This window comes from Acromyrmex echinatior, chromosome 11 (genome assembly GCF_024713525.1).
Source record: "Acromyrmex echinatior isolate Ae372 chromosome 11, ASM2471352v2, whole genome shotgun sequence".
NCBI lineage: Eukaryota > Metazoa > Arthropoda > Insecta > Hymenoptera > Formicidae > Acromyrmex > Acromyrmex echinatior.
The window spans coordinates 2,854,387-2,868,893 of record NC_141862.1 but is presented as its reverse complement, the minus strand read 5'-3'; the positions used below and the strand labels follow the sequence as shown (position 1 = coordinate 2,868,893).

Below are 14,507 nucleotides of genomic sequence, written 5' to 3'. Positions count from 1 at the left end.
GAGCAAAAACAAAAAAGGATAGAAATGATTGACTCCGATTGTAATCGGTGAGACTCCGCACGCCGAGCTGGGCTTGTTGAACGAAACAGCGAGTTTATTCTTCAGAATTTCTCTCTCTCTCTCTCTCTCTCTCTCTCTCCCTCTCTCTCTCTCTCTCTCTCTCTCTCAATATGGTCGCTTGTTTCTAGCGACCGAAAATGTTTTCTGGGAAATTTCGGCTGATCAATGTGTGTAATTAAGAGGAGAAGGAACATTATAGATAACATATAAGTTTTAATAAATTATGCTATCCCTCCAATTTATGTATAATAGCAAAAATAATTTCAAAACACAATAATTTACGAGATATTGATATTTCCATAATTTTCCATGAGCGTTATATACCACGTTCATAGAAATGATTTGCAAGACCTCGGCGTGGTCTCACGCGTAAGATGCGAAATCTGAATGTTAGAGATCTCATGATCAATTCCTTTTTTCTTTTTTCATAATTTTTTTTTTTAAATAAGTGACATTGTTAATAAACATATATTACAGGCTAAATATATTTTTATTTAATTATTAAAATTATAAGTGTATTTCTAACAGTTTTAAACCGACAATTGTAGCAAAAAATAATTGACATAGTATGCGTCGAATAGATAGAAAATCAGTATTTTTATATGTAAAAGATATATGTGAGATCTGTTTACCTTCAGAAAAAATCCAAAAAAAATCATGTTTCTGTAATAATGATATGTCGATCAGAACTTTCTGTGAAATGTTTCTTTTATAACTATCATCCGAATGAAAATTCTGATAATCAATCGCAAAAGTGCGATGATTAATATAATTATAAGGATGATGTCAATATAATTTTATAATCAACATTAACAAATCAAAAAGCCTTTATATGTGCCTTTAAATGCAATATACAAATAATTTTTTATTTATCTATTAAAGTGATTCGATATTCTTCCTATAGTTATTGGAGTACATGTTAAATTTTGGGTCGACTTTTGAAGCATCGCCTTCTTTCCCCCCGCCGCCGTCGCCGCTCAATGCTCGACGGCTGAGCCGCACCGGATCGTGCGCGGATGTGTATCTCAGGAGCATTGCTAAGAAATATGCTGCGACCGTACTTTCCAGCTAATTAACAATCCTTTACTTTCCTTAGTCTTCTGTGATGTTTTTATTCAACATGCCTTCTTTATTCACATGTTGAGTAAAGAAGACATCGCGGAGTTATTGGAGTTGAATCATTCCAGTTTAAAATTACGCATCTCGTTCTGTATCGACTCTTATTAGTCTTAAATTGATATTATCAGTATTCTATATTAAAAGATATTACATTTTGTGGCACATAAGCATGGTCAGTAGCTCTTTGAAAGAAAACCGAATGTAATATCAATGTCATGTATAAAAATAATAAAGTAAATATTTTAAAAGTACATAATATTCAAGTAAAATGTATTTACTTATTAATATGATGTTCAATCACTATTATTAAGAAAATAACAATTATGTAGGAAGGAAAATATTTCATGCTAAAATGTTGTCATGATAATTTTCATTGGAAGGTATGATAGCAGCAGTTTCTTATACTGTGACGCTCCTGAGATGCATGTCCGCGCGCGATGCAGCGGTTCAGCCGTCGACTGTTGAGCGGTTGTAAAGGAAAAATAGGCAGCACTTCAGAAATTGGCTCGAAATGTGTAACTAGTTCTGAGCACACTAAAGTACACATATAATTTCTATAATTTTATAAAAATATATTTGGAGTAATATGTTCATTAATAACGTTATTTGTTTAAAAAAAAATTAAGAAAAAAAGGAAAAAGCATGATTGAACATAGGATCCTCAACATTCTGATCTCGCACCTAACGCCCGAGACCGCTGAATTTTTGCGGACCGCCTCTATGAACGTGGTATATAAAATACACGGAAAATCGTAAACTACATCTCGTTAACTATCACGTTTTGAAATCATGTTTGCTATTATATATTAATGAGAAAGATATATGATTAACTCTTTCACTTATATCATATAATATCATGTAAGACTCGTGGTCAGAGAAAGAAATCGGGCCAAACATAAGTATCATTGATGAGAGCCATGGTACGTCTATCGGGCCAAATATAAACAACATGTTCCAGGCTGTTAATTATAGCACGCGCCATCGTAACTTAAATCGTAGGGCAAAGAATTAATATAATTTAATAAAAATTATGTATTATCTAGAATGTCTCTTTCCCCCTTATGATACACGCCAAGCGGCCGAGATCGCCGAGAAAATATTTTCGGTCGCTAGAAACAAGCGACCACAGAGAGAAGGACAGAGACAGACTCATTGTTTTGCTAAACGAGCCCAGTTCGGCGTGTCCGCGCGGAGACTCACCGATTACAATCGGAGCTTCTATCCGTTTTTGTTTTTTCTCTGTCTCGCTCTATCGAAATAACAGAAATTGAAAGAATTTTAAATCACAAACACGGTTGCCAGTTCTCCGTTTTTTTTTGACAGATTTCGGTTTCTTGGACTAATATTCAATACTCCAGCAGATGTGAAAATCTTCAATTTTTGTCGTCTGCTGGAGTATTAAATATTAGTCCAAGCATCCGAAGTCTGGCAAAAAAAAACGGAGAATTGGCAACCGTGTTTGTGAATTAAAATTCTTTCATTTTCTTTTTATTAAATTATATTGGGTGTGGGAAAGTTTCTGCCCTTTCTAATGAAAAAGATGTGTTTATTTAAACAAATCTGTATAAGTGAGTTTATTCAAAGTATGCTCCTTCAGAAGCGATAACTTTCTCCCACCTTTCCGGTAATAAACGGATTCCTCGAATGAAAAAATATGATTCTTTTGAAGCGATCCATTCATCAAGCCATTTTTTGATACCTTCATAAGAATTGAATCGTTCTCCAGAAAGGGCCGACTGCATGGATCGGAACAAATGGAAATCTGAAGGGGCAATGTCCGGTGAATACGGCGGGCAGAATTTCCCACTTTACTCCTTCCAAGTATTTCTTGACCGATTTTGCAACGTGTGGCCTAGCATTGTCAGATAACAGAATCAGTTTGTTGTGCCTATTGTCCCATTCCGGTTTTTCTTTCAGTTTGGTTTAAACGTATCAGTTGTAGCCGATAACGATCGCCAGTGATGGTTTCGGACGGTTTGAGCAACTCATAATATATAATACCTCTTTGATCTCACCAGATGCACAACATAATCTTCGAAGCATGGATATTTCGTTTTGGCGTTGATGGACCTGGTTCATCTGGCATCATCCATGCCTCCAAGCGTTTAGGATTATCGTAGTAGATCCATTTTTCATCACCAGTTACGATACGATGAAAGAAAACCCTTCCTTTGTTGTCATTGATGAAGCATCTCGCAGATAACTAAACGTCTTTCCATGTCTCTCTCTTTCAATTTGTATGGCACCCAATTTCCTTCTTTTTGCACCATTCCCATTGCGTGTAGACGTTTTCCAACCGTGAATCTATCAACATTTAACTCTTTTGCCAACCTATCGAGCGATAAACACGAATCTTCTTCGAGTAATGCTTGCAATTCTGCATCTTCAAATTTTTTCGGTGCACCTTCACGTTCTTTGTCACGCACGTCAAAATCACCACTGTTGAATCGCCGAAACCATTCTTTACAACTAGTTTTCGATGGAGCATGCTCACCGTAAATATCTACGAGCAAACGATGCGTTTCCGCAGCACTTTTCTTTAAAATAAAATAACGGAGTAAAACTTCCCGCAAATGCTTTTTTGGAATAAATTCCGACATCTTCAACGCAAAAAAAGTTACTCTTTGTTACGCTTCGAACGAATGCCATCTATTGGGCTCAAAAGTCACACACCTTTCAAAAACATGTCTTGCCGTTCTATCAAACACACAAGCAATGTTACTAACGACACCTTTCTGCAATAGGTGGAAATTTATTCCCTTACTCAATACATATGACTACCTAATAATATTTGAATAATAAGAGGAAACTAATAACTAATATGAAAAAAAATGCATTTTTCTAATACATTCCATCTGATTCAACTAGCCCCGGGGTAATTCGACTGAGATTATTAAAATAAAGATTAATGTATTTTAAGTTACATCTTTGGCTATATATTAATAACATTTTTATAAAAATATATTTTAAACACAAACATTCGCAAGACAAAACAATACTTCTTTTTGCAAAATTTATTCATTTCGTGCAAAAACACGTCGAATAAGCCTAGTTTTCAAGATTGAGGGAATTAAACATGAGGGAATTAAATTTATAACATTTACTATTGAAGAAAATCTCTTTAAAGAAATAAAATTTTGAGTAAGTATTATAAGAGTCGTCACTAAATGAGTCATACAGTTTCATGCTGTGATTTGTTTACTATTCCGTTTATTTTTTAAAAACATTAACAATATATGATAATAGAGATACATAAATAAAAAAAAATCTGTTTGACTTATTAAATAAGAACTACACTTACTATCTAACTTGTAAGTAGAAATCAAATATTTCAGACAATCATATACGATTGTAAAACTTTAAGAATAAAAATATTTACTTAGATGTACGATTTTTTTAAATTGTGGCATAACTTCTATCATAGATGTGTTCGCAACAAGATGTTACAGCAGACAGTCGCTGCTATGTTGCTCAAACACGTTTACGCGTGTCTCGCGTATTTTATTTTTAATATAGCCTCGATTATTACTTACTCATATTCAACTAATCCCGGCCTCTCCTATAATTTTTGCACAATTGAGTTAAATGTCTTTCACATTGTGCAAATAAGACATAAATTACATGGAAATATTTGATACAGCGAATCTCGCATTTCTTACAATACATACCGTCAATATGTATACATTGACTAATAACATTTTGTCGAACAGCGTAAAGACGTAAAAATAAATCATGCATTCTTATGATGCACGATGAGCAAAATTTATCACGATCTGAAGAATGATTTGAAATATGTAAATAATAAAAGTATTATATATGACGCACATCCTATTTGTTCTATCCAAAGTTTGATTTCGTTATCGAACGACTTGTTACTTCAGCATGACTAATACTGTCATTGTCACTTTCATAACATGAGTCCACGATACCATAATCTGATTTTGATTCTGATTCTGATTCATCTTCATCAATTATAAATTCATCTTCTGAATCTTCTAAATCAATTTCTAATTCTTGAGCTTCATGTTCTGCTTCTACTTCTACTACATCTTCGCATTCCATCTTGAATAAAACTCAAAGAAAACAATTTTGGAAAAATTGAAGATTCGCATATGTATTCCCTCAAACTTTTCAGTTTCACTACTGACAGCGTGTATACAGATTTCTCCATTTTTATATGCTACTGAGAGTAGGAGTTGCATTTTTATGAACATTCAATTCTTTTTTTATTATCGAATTTTTTACTTTTTTGTATCTCTCTAGGTGATTCATCTAATGACTTCTACATCGATAATTAAGATACATAAATTCCACATTTTTGACAAAAGACTAGATGGAAATGGGATATTGATGGTACATTATTTTCATGGGGGAGGGGGGCAGACATATTTTATTGTTATTGGCGTCGATCTCTTAGATAAAAAAAAATTCGATATCATTAAAGTGCATTCTTAGTACATGTATCATTATGCATTAGGTTTAATGACAGTTACATTAAAAATTAACTTGCATATTTTCAAAGTTAAATAAAATTCTAAATTGGATACACTATCTGAAAAAAAGTAGAGGAGGAAACATGTATAAAGAGAAATCTAATGTATCAGTCTCTTAGCTTCCATTGCAGTCACCGCACTTTAATCGAGAAGTAAGTTTCCATTATTTTGTGCAAAATGAATACAAATAAACAATATTGTTTGTCAATGGTACATTTACTTCGTGGGAGAGAACTTGGATTTCGAAACGTGCTTACTCGCAACGATACATGGTGTGCCAAACATGGGAGATAGCAGATATATGAAGATATTAATACGTGTGATTCAAATTATAATAATTATGTAAATTCAAATCTTCATACTTGTCATTGTACGAATCATGATATTAGCGATGAAAGCTACACTGAAATTCTATGAGACATAGGACTCACATGTAGACATAGGACTGAAGAATACATATTACTTCTGTGTTATAAAATATGATCTTTTTTTTGTTGATATTAATGATGTTTATATTGAGGTATTCTCTGCTCACAAATACGAATTGGAAATAACTATTGATGCTAAAATAATAATTTCCGATAATAAATTGGATATTTCGCTGGAAAATGTCAAATGGGGAGCTTATTAAAGATATACATATGATGATATTACTGATTAGTCGGTCTGCTCGCTTTAAACACTCTATGGAATGTGAAACTTTCGAATATTATTTGAGAGATTCAATATTTAAAAAAAGAGATATGACCATATTATTATATCAGTCGCTCAGTGGACACTGATGAAGCACTCATACAACGTAAAGCAGATTCTCATTACAGTCATTACCGCTTTCCTCAAAAATGCAAGAAAGTATTAAAACTATTATGCAAGAAAGTATTTAAACTATTATGTTCCGATTTAGCAAAAAGAATCATGCAAGTAAGTACAGGGTCTGGCAAAATGATCTCCCACATTTTAATGTTTAATAAAAACGCCATTGTAAATGCTATTTAGATTTTATTTTTATTAACTGAAAATTTATGCTATGCCATTTGTTTTTATTGAGTTTTGAAAATTACAGAGTCCAAGTGGCGACCATTTTTTTCGATACACATTCGAAGCTGATTTCTAAGAGTTTCCATCACTCGAGCAATAATTTGAGGCGATATTCCTGTAATTTCTTGGCGTATTGCTGCTTTCAATTCGTCAATGGTTCGGGGGTGGTGTTGAAAAACTTTCGCTTTCAGGTAGCCCCAAAGGAAAAAGTCGCATGGGGCAAGATCGGGTGACCAAAACTTAAAGAACTTGAATATTTGGATGTGTGGTTTCAACAGGATGGAGCTACGGCTCATACGGCAAGAAGGACAATGGATGGTTTTAAGGGAAATGTTTCCAGGACGCGTAATCTCGTTACGTGGAGATGTTGGATGGCCTGCGCGTTCTCCCGATCTTGCCCCATGCGACTTTTTCCTTTGGGGCTACCTGAAAGCGAAGGTTTTTCAACACCACCCCCGAACCATTGACGAATTGAAAGCAGCAATACGCCAAGAAATTACAGGAATATCGCCTCAAATTATTGCTCGAGTGATGGAAACTTTTAGAAATCAACTTCGAATGTGTATCGAAAAAAATGGTCGCCACTTGGACTCTGTAATTTTCAAAACTCAATAAAAACAAATGGCATAGCATAAATTTTCAGTTAATAAAAATAAAATCTAAATAGCATTTACAATGGCGTTTTTATTAAAGATTAAAATGTGGGAGATCATTTTGTCGGACCCTGTATTACAACTTTATACTCTTTTAATTTTTTATATTTTCTCTCTATATCTTTCTTATTCATCTTCAGCTCTATATTCATCTTCTTTATTACAGCACATTTCCTCGCTATATGTCTTATATCTTAAAAAGACGATATGCATTAACATCTACAGCTTACAAATGTCGGGATATTGGAATAGCCGTGCGACCTATGTCCCACGTGGAAATCGCGATCGGCGACACTCGAAGTAACCGCATCATTTTGTCATATGCTATGTGGACGATATTCGTCGATAAACGGATGAATATCGAACGATTGGTGCAATCGAATACTCCATCGTCATTAGTGATTCAAGATTTTGTTTCAAGATTGAACTTGTCAAATACATGTGTACAATGTAAAATTATCATTATGTGATAAGTGTTTGTATATGAAACCATATCCAAACCATTCGACTATACTTTTTATGCTTGAGCTTGAACAATGCGTTGAACACGTTGCAATCGTACTCATGAATGTGGCGCAACTTTATCGCATGTTCGCAGCTTTTTCTCTCGATTCGGTAGAAATTCTTGTCTTTATAATGATATTTGTCTGATCTTAAAGAAAACGCGACAGAAAACGTGTCCTTACGCGGCCACTCCTGAGGGCCACGCAAGGGCTCGAAACCGATAGTTGGGCGCTCGGACACAAATATCGCGAAAAACCAAACGACAATTTCACGTGCTTCTCGCGCACAAAATCCGACAACAACACGACGCGCGCCTCCCGGACACGGAAATTGGCGATCTTACAATTGTATGACGTTCATCTCATCTCGGTAGTCCTCCAATCAGGCCTTAGGCTCGCTATCCGGATTCTCTTGGTCCTGCGTCTTTCCTCCGTGCTACTCGCTCGCTCGCCACAGCACAAGTGCCGGGCGCTAATCCTTCCGGGAACACGCAGTGATCGCTATCACCACAAGGGGACCTTATCGCATTTAATTGATGTAGGGCCCTGCAGGCTTCGCGAATCGCGCGAACCCTGCAGGGTAATTCACTCATCCTGCGTCCTAGCGTGCGGAATTCGATTGGGTCGCAGAGTTTCCTTCGGCCGTCTCGGACTCTCCCGAATCCTGGTTTTGCAGGAGATTCGCACCTCGGTATCGGCTCGTAGTCTGCTTCTGACTCTGGGTGCTGACCTTTCAGCAGAAGGCTCCGCAAGCTCCGTCATGGGGTCTCTCGCCGACACTTGGGCGTAGAGTGGCCATCCCTTGCTGCTGTTCTCGCAGTCCCGTCGCCATGCACCTGTAATATGTGGCGATAAAACATGTTTCGGATCAAAGCAAAAATATTAAAATGCGGAGCGATACCTGCATGCTATCCGTTTTGCAGGATGCTGGACGCCCCGACCAATCCATCCTCCATCACTCCTCTTCCGACTTTCGATCCGGGCCATCTTCTCTCTTTATCTATGGTTCGGTGAGACGACGCAAAATTCATAAAGTCGTAAGGAGGTAACCAATTATCCTACAAAACTCGCGATATGATAACGCATGAAAGAACGACAATCACTGAAAATTTGCGGGATACACAAATAAAACGAAACAAACACGAAATCGATGAAATGCCGCTACAAGAATGCGCAGATACGTCCGCCTTCTAAAAAGAGAAGGATTCAGGACGCCAGAGTTGTGCTTCGATCGGGTCTTCCGATCCTTGTGACGGACGGACAACGTTACGTCACAACGTGTATTCTGATTTATGTCATTGTACGTATAGTGTAAGCGATAAATTCAAATACAATATTTCTGTTGCAGCCGCGGTTTCGGGATCGTAATTCTCAATAATATTAGACACTTCTTCGTCCTTTACACGAACACACTACTTTATTACAAAAACATTAACAGCATACGGCTCGGATTATTCGTAGTAAAAACGGCAGTAAAAAGTAAAAAGTTCTATTGGCGGAAACGGACAACACTCGCTCAGCTTGCGATCCGATCTCATCTTCTTCTGTCGTTCACACGCGGCCATTCGGGCACCTTCCTCTAACTCGCTGCTCGGTCGATAATACGCGTCTCGCCCTCTATGTCAACGGTACTGAGAGCGTGCTTCCAACATCTCTCCCACCTTGAATTGTGACTTCTTGGTAGGAGCAAATCAACCTATCTAAAAAAATGAAAACAAAAATAAAATGACAAACATTTCTAGTATCTGAACCGCTCCGATTTCTTGATGATAGACCCCTTCGGGTCTTTAAACTCGTTTCTTCCAACGATTTCGGTTCCTCTCTAGGGACAGCTACGGACTCCTCGAGGAGTCAGCTGCATTTCCTTTAGTAGTCTCTGACGTCGTAGTGATAGACCCGATAAAGTTATCAGCTTCAGGACTGGAGTGTTCAACTTCCAAGGGAATTAGTCTTTGGATGGGTCGAACTAGTTCATCTTTACTCGTTTTCAGTTTTACCACCTGCACATAACCATCTTTTCCGAGGTAGACTTCTCTAATGACGGCGAGCGGCCAGTCTAATTGCTTTTGTAAATTGTTTTCAATAAGCACGATATCCCCGACAGCCACGGACGCGGAACTATTGCTGGGTTTAGTTCGTCTAGATAACTGACCCAAGTACTATATACGGAAACGTTTTCTGAACTCTTCTTTCAATCTTTGACGATAGCGTATCCTCTTTGCAAAGTGGGACTTGTAAACTTGATCCAAGTCTGGAACGCCATTTTTTCGAATGTCACTGATAAACATCGCTGGAGTCAGCACTGTGATTTCAGTATTTTCCTCTGTCAAGTAGGTAAGTGGTCTTGAATTCATAGTAGCTTCGCAATCGCATAGAACAGTGTTCATTTCTTCATAGCTCAACGAAGTTCTCTTTAATGTTCTCTTCAATAGATCTTTAAGGAGGCGGATAAGTCGCTCCTACCAGGCAGCTCCCCACCAGGCAGCTGAAGGTGGATTAAAGTGCCATATTATCTTATTGAGTGCACAATATTGGGAAATTTCAATTAATCTTCTGTAGTATATTCCTGGCCCCTACAAAATTTTTTCCCATTGTCGCTATATACTACAATAGGTCTTCCTCGACGTGCAAATCTTCTGAAGGCCTCCAGAAATTTCTCTGTTGATTAGGTAATAATCCAGGTGGTGCTTTCATTGTTTTCGATACATACCGACGACAAACGGCGAATTTTTTTATGATTGAGCGTAACGTATGACGGCATTGCAAGACCCAAAACTTTTCGCATAAACTATTCATCACAATGTCAATACCAGCATGATTAAGTTTCAGATGAATGTGAAAGATAATTTTCAACGTCAATAAATGAGCTGAGTCCAACACCACGGGACATCTGAAAGAAAAAAACGTCTTGACGATTGGAGATCATTGTCTTTGTGCGTATTAGTTCATTCTCCTCGAAAACATTTAAGCTTCGTAATCGTGAATCGTTGCTTGCCAGGAATGATTCTTTCTATGCTAGTCTACAGAGAAGTAATTCTGCCTTAGTAATTTCTTTGGCAGTTAACTCTTGAGTTTTGTTTACTTGAATTCTTCGATAATTATTCACAAATCTTAATATCCACGCGATGGTACACAGAATTTTGGAATACATCGAAAATCTTTATCAGGTAAAGTCTTTACCAAGTAAATACCAGGGGACTGTCTCTTCACCCGCTTGTTCTACGAAGGTTAGCATAGCGATTTGTTCAACAATAGTCTCAGGGAATATTCTCTCTTTGCATCGTTCAGAAGTCTTGCGTAACTCTAAATTAACTATGTGCTCGTCAACTTTTCCTTCCTCTTTGGGTCACTCTTTGGGAGATTTCAACCACTCCGGTCTCTCCCACCATTTCAGTTCAAGGAATTTCTTAGCATCACAACCTCGTGAGAGTAAATCCGCTGGGTTCATCACTCCAGGAACATATCTCCAAGATTTAATATCCGTCAGGCTCCTTTCCAGAACACGATTCCATACAAAGACTGCCCATTGTCTTGTTTGTCGAATCCATGTTATTAGGGGTACAAATAAGTTCGTGCGGTTTTTTCTCGAAATTTGGGGCTTTATTGTGAAAAACCGGTTACAATGTAATCAAAGTCACTTCTAATGATAATGCAAACTCTTCTTGCGTTTGACATGGATCTTCATCGAGTAATGCCTCTAATTCTGCGTCTTCAAAGTTTCTTGGACATCCGGCACGCTCTTGGTCTTCCAAGTCAAAGTCACCACTCTTAAACCGTGCAAACCACTTTTGACACGTTCGCTCAGATAGAGCATGGTCACCATAAACTTCCACTAAAATACGATGACTTTCGGCAGCACTTTTCTTCATATTGAAGTAATGCAGTAAAACTCCCCGCAAAAACACTTTATTTGGTACAAAGTTCGACATATTTGACGAAGTAAAAATATTGTTGTTTACAAATCGAACAAATGACACATACTGAACTTAATACCTACTAATGACAGCTATCCAACGCATACTTAGAAATATGAAACAGTGGAATGAAACAGTAGTTATGCCATTTCTTTCAAAACCGCACGAACTTATTTGTATCCCTAATAGAATGGTCATCGAGTCCAGAAATATGTGCAGGTCTTGATATCTTGGTAATCCATAGCCTTTATAAAGGATCGCATCATCCTAGCTCCAATGGAGGCTGCTAATAATTCAAGGCGAGGTATGGTCTTCTTCTCTTTGAGTGCTACTCTAGATTTAGCTTCTAGATGTACCTCGACTCCTATGCTTGACTCAACTCGTACGAAGATTGTCGCCGCGTATGCGTCTTTACTGGCGTCGACAAAAACATGAAAGGAGTCGGGACCTCTTTCCTCTCCAAAAATCCATCATGAAAACTTCAATATACGTAGGAGACCTAATTGCTGAACCCATTTAAGAAATTCGTGCTTAATGTTGTCGTCTATTTCTGTATCCCAATCCACGTTTTTATTCCACAGATCTTGCAATAGTAATTTTGGTTTTAACAGTATGGGACAGATGAATCCGAGAAGGTCCTAATTTCTGTACTTGTGACAAGATGACTCTCTTCGTTATTTTCTCCGTGATTGTCGGTGCAGGAAATTCCGGTAACATTAAAGTATCCCTTTTGGTGTCCCATATAAGTTCAAGCACCGTTGATTGACTCTCAGGATCCTTGCTAGTGTATTTCCAATCTCTTAAGTCAAATTTGGCTTGAGTCAAAAGGGAACAAGCTTCTCTCCTGAAAACTTCAAAATCAGAATAAGAATTGACACTAGTAACACAGTCATCGACATAAAAGGATTTTGCCAGTTTCTCATAAACTGCTTTCTTATATGGCAAAATGGTAGAGTTTAAGGCTCTATTAATATGCAATTCAATCGCCGCCCCTGAAAGGAATGGGCTGCTTGCAATCCGAAAACAACTCGACGATATCGATAAATCTCTATTTCTCCGTCAACGTTCCACAGGAATCTTAAAACATCTCTATCTGACGGAGAGACGCCGATTTGTAAGAAGGCTTTTGCAATATCAGCTGTTATCCCTATCTTCCTTTCTCGAAATCGATGTAGCAATGCTGGAATAAGCTCTATAAAATTGGGTTCATTCTCCAAGTATTGGTCAAGCGATTCCTTGAGTTTTGCTGACGCATCGAAAACAGGGTATATCTTAGTAGTTCCTTCTTTCTTGACTACAGGCCTGTGTGGAAGATAGTAGCTCTCTTGGTCGACTTCAAGTACAGGTATCTTTTCAATAATCTGGCTTCTTCGAACAATTATCAAAGACAGCCTGGTAGTCGTCAAATAAATCTTCTCGTCACAATCTCTTTATAACGCCTTTTAGTTTTTCCTCGGCTACGTCTCGATTATCTCGTAAAGGTGGATGATTCTCTTTCCACGGTAGAAGAACTTCGTATCGACCTTCGTTGTCGATTTTCATTGTCTCTTGAAATGAGGTCTTTATTTCAGCTTGATGTGCCTCTTTAGTAACACTCTCAATAGGATCCGTGATGTCCAAGACGTCGAGTTTCCATAAGTCTGATATGTTGGTTTCTTGAGTGAACATTAACATAATGGTCAGCGTAATATCGATGCCGCTGTCATCGCCTATATTCCTACCTAAGATTGTTCATCCAAGCTTAGTTTCTAGAATTGTTATTCCTTGATTTATCTGTAGGACTTTTCCTGTGAATATCTTGCCAGCAACATCAACTCCAATCAATAATGAAATGGATTCTCTACGTTCACCGGTGTCGCTCAAACGTATGTCCTTTTTCTCAAGTATATCCATCCATGTATCATCGAGCTTACAAGGGGCGTCCTGGCAGATAATGTTTTGTTGCAAAGCTACGAAGTCGCATTTATATGTTCCATCTAAGTTTCCGATGTAGATCCGACAAGTTTTGTGTCTCTGAGGTTTGGTTTTAGTTCCTCTAAACAACAAGTGTATCATCGTTTGTTCGCTTTCAATCTCGTATCCAAGCTCTCTAGCTACCTTTTCCAAAACATAAGATCTATGCGAGCTAGTATCTATGATAGCGCGAACATTCATCAAGTCTTTTGGACCTCGCATCTTGACTTTTAATGTAGGAAGGAACATTTTTGTATTCGAAGAGACATTAACGAGACAACTGTTTCCCTCATGAAAAGCTGATTTTTTTCGATTTCTTCTCATCCGCTTGCTTTGTCTCGTTCTTGCTCGACAGATTCCTACACATCAGCAGGCAATGTCATTTTCTGCACCAAGGACATTTTATTTTGTTACAGCATCTTTTGTAGCTGTGCCCTACTTTCAGACAATTAAAACAGCCCTGCTTGTCTTTTACAGCTTGGATTCTCTTCTCTAAGTCCATACTTCTGGCCGTTTCACAACTTAAGGGCATGCTGGAGCGAAGGCCGAAGTTGATCAAGGTCGATATTACAGGTTTTCATTTCCAATGTATAAGCTGCTTACGCCCTCTGAAGTTAATATGATCATGCAGGAAATTCGATCGATTAATTATCGATATTTTTATTCCGTTTCCTACATTACCATCTCAACAGGGACGTGTATTAGGGTCGGTCCCACAATGTAAGATTTATTTTGGAAAATTTTCCAATTTTAGAATTGAAAAAAAAATAAACA

At 37.5% G+C, this 14,507-nt stretch overlaps 1 protein-coding gene across 1 annotated transcript; it reads right to left on the bottom strand.

Moving 5' to 3' along the window:
- Window positions 1-11,212: 11,212 nt before the first annotated feature.
- On the bottom strand, window positions 11,213-13,955 carry LOC105154792 (uncharacterized). Its single transcript, XM_011070515.1, has 7 exons — window positions 13,583-13,955; window positions 13,204-13,501; window positions 12,809-13,148; window positions 12,432-12,713; window positions 11,998-12,235; window positions 11,488-11,698; window positions 11,213-11,396 (listed from the first exon to the last, which is right to left on the bottom strand). The coding sequence occupies exons 1-7, from the start codon at window positions 13,953-13,955 to the stop codon at window positions 11,213-11,215; spliced, it is 1,926 nt and encodes a 641-aa protein (XP_011068817.1).
- Window positions 13,956-14,507: the final 552 nt, after the last annotated feature.

Bases quoted from the DNA above. Each gene is read 5' to 3' on its own strand.
- LOC105154792 (XM_011070515.1), bottom strand. From the start codon at position 13,955: ATGCGAGGTCCAAAAGACTTGATGAATGTTCGCGCTATCATAGATACT. The intron at 13,502-13,582 runs GCAAGATATTCA...GAACAATCTTAG, and splicing joins GATTGGAGTTGATGTTGCTG to GTAGGAATATAGGCGATGAC. The intron at 12,714-12,808 runs GTTGTTTTCGGA...TTGCCATATAAG, and splicing joins AGATTTATCGATATCGTCGA to AAAGCAGTTTATGAGAAACT.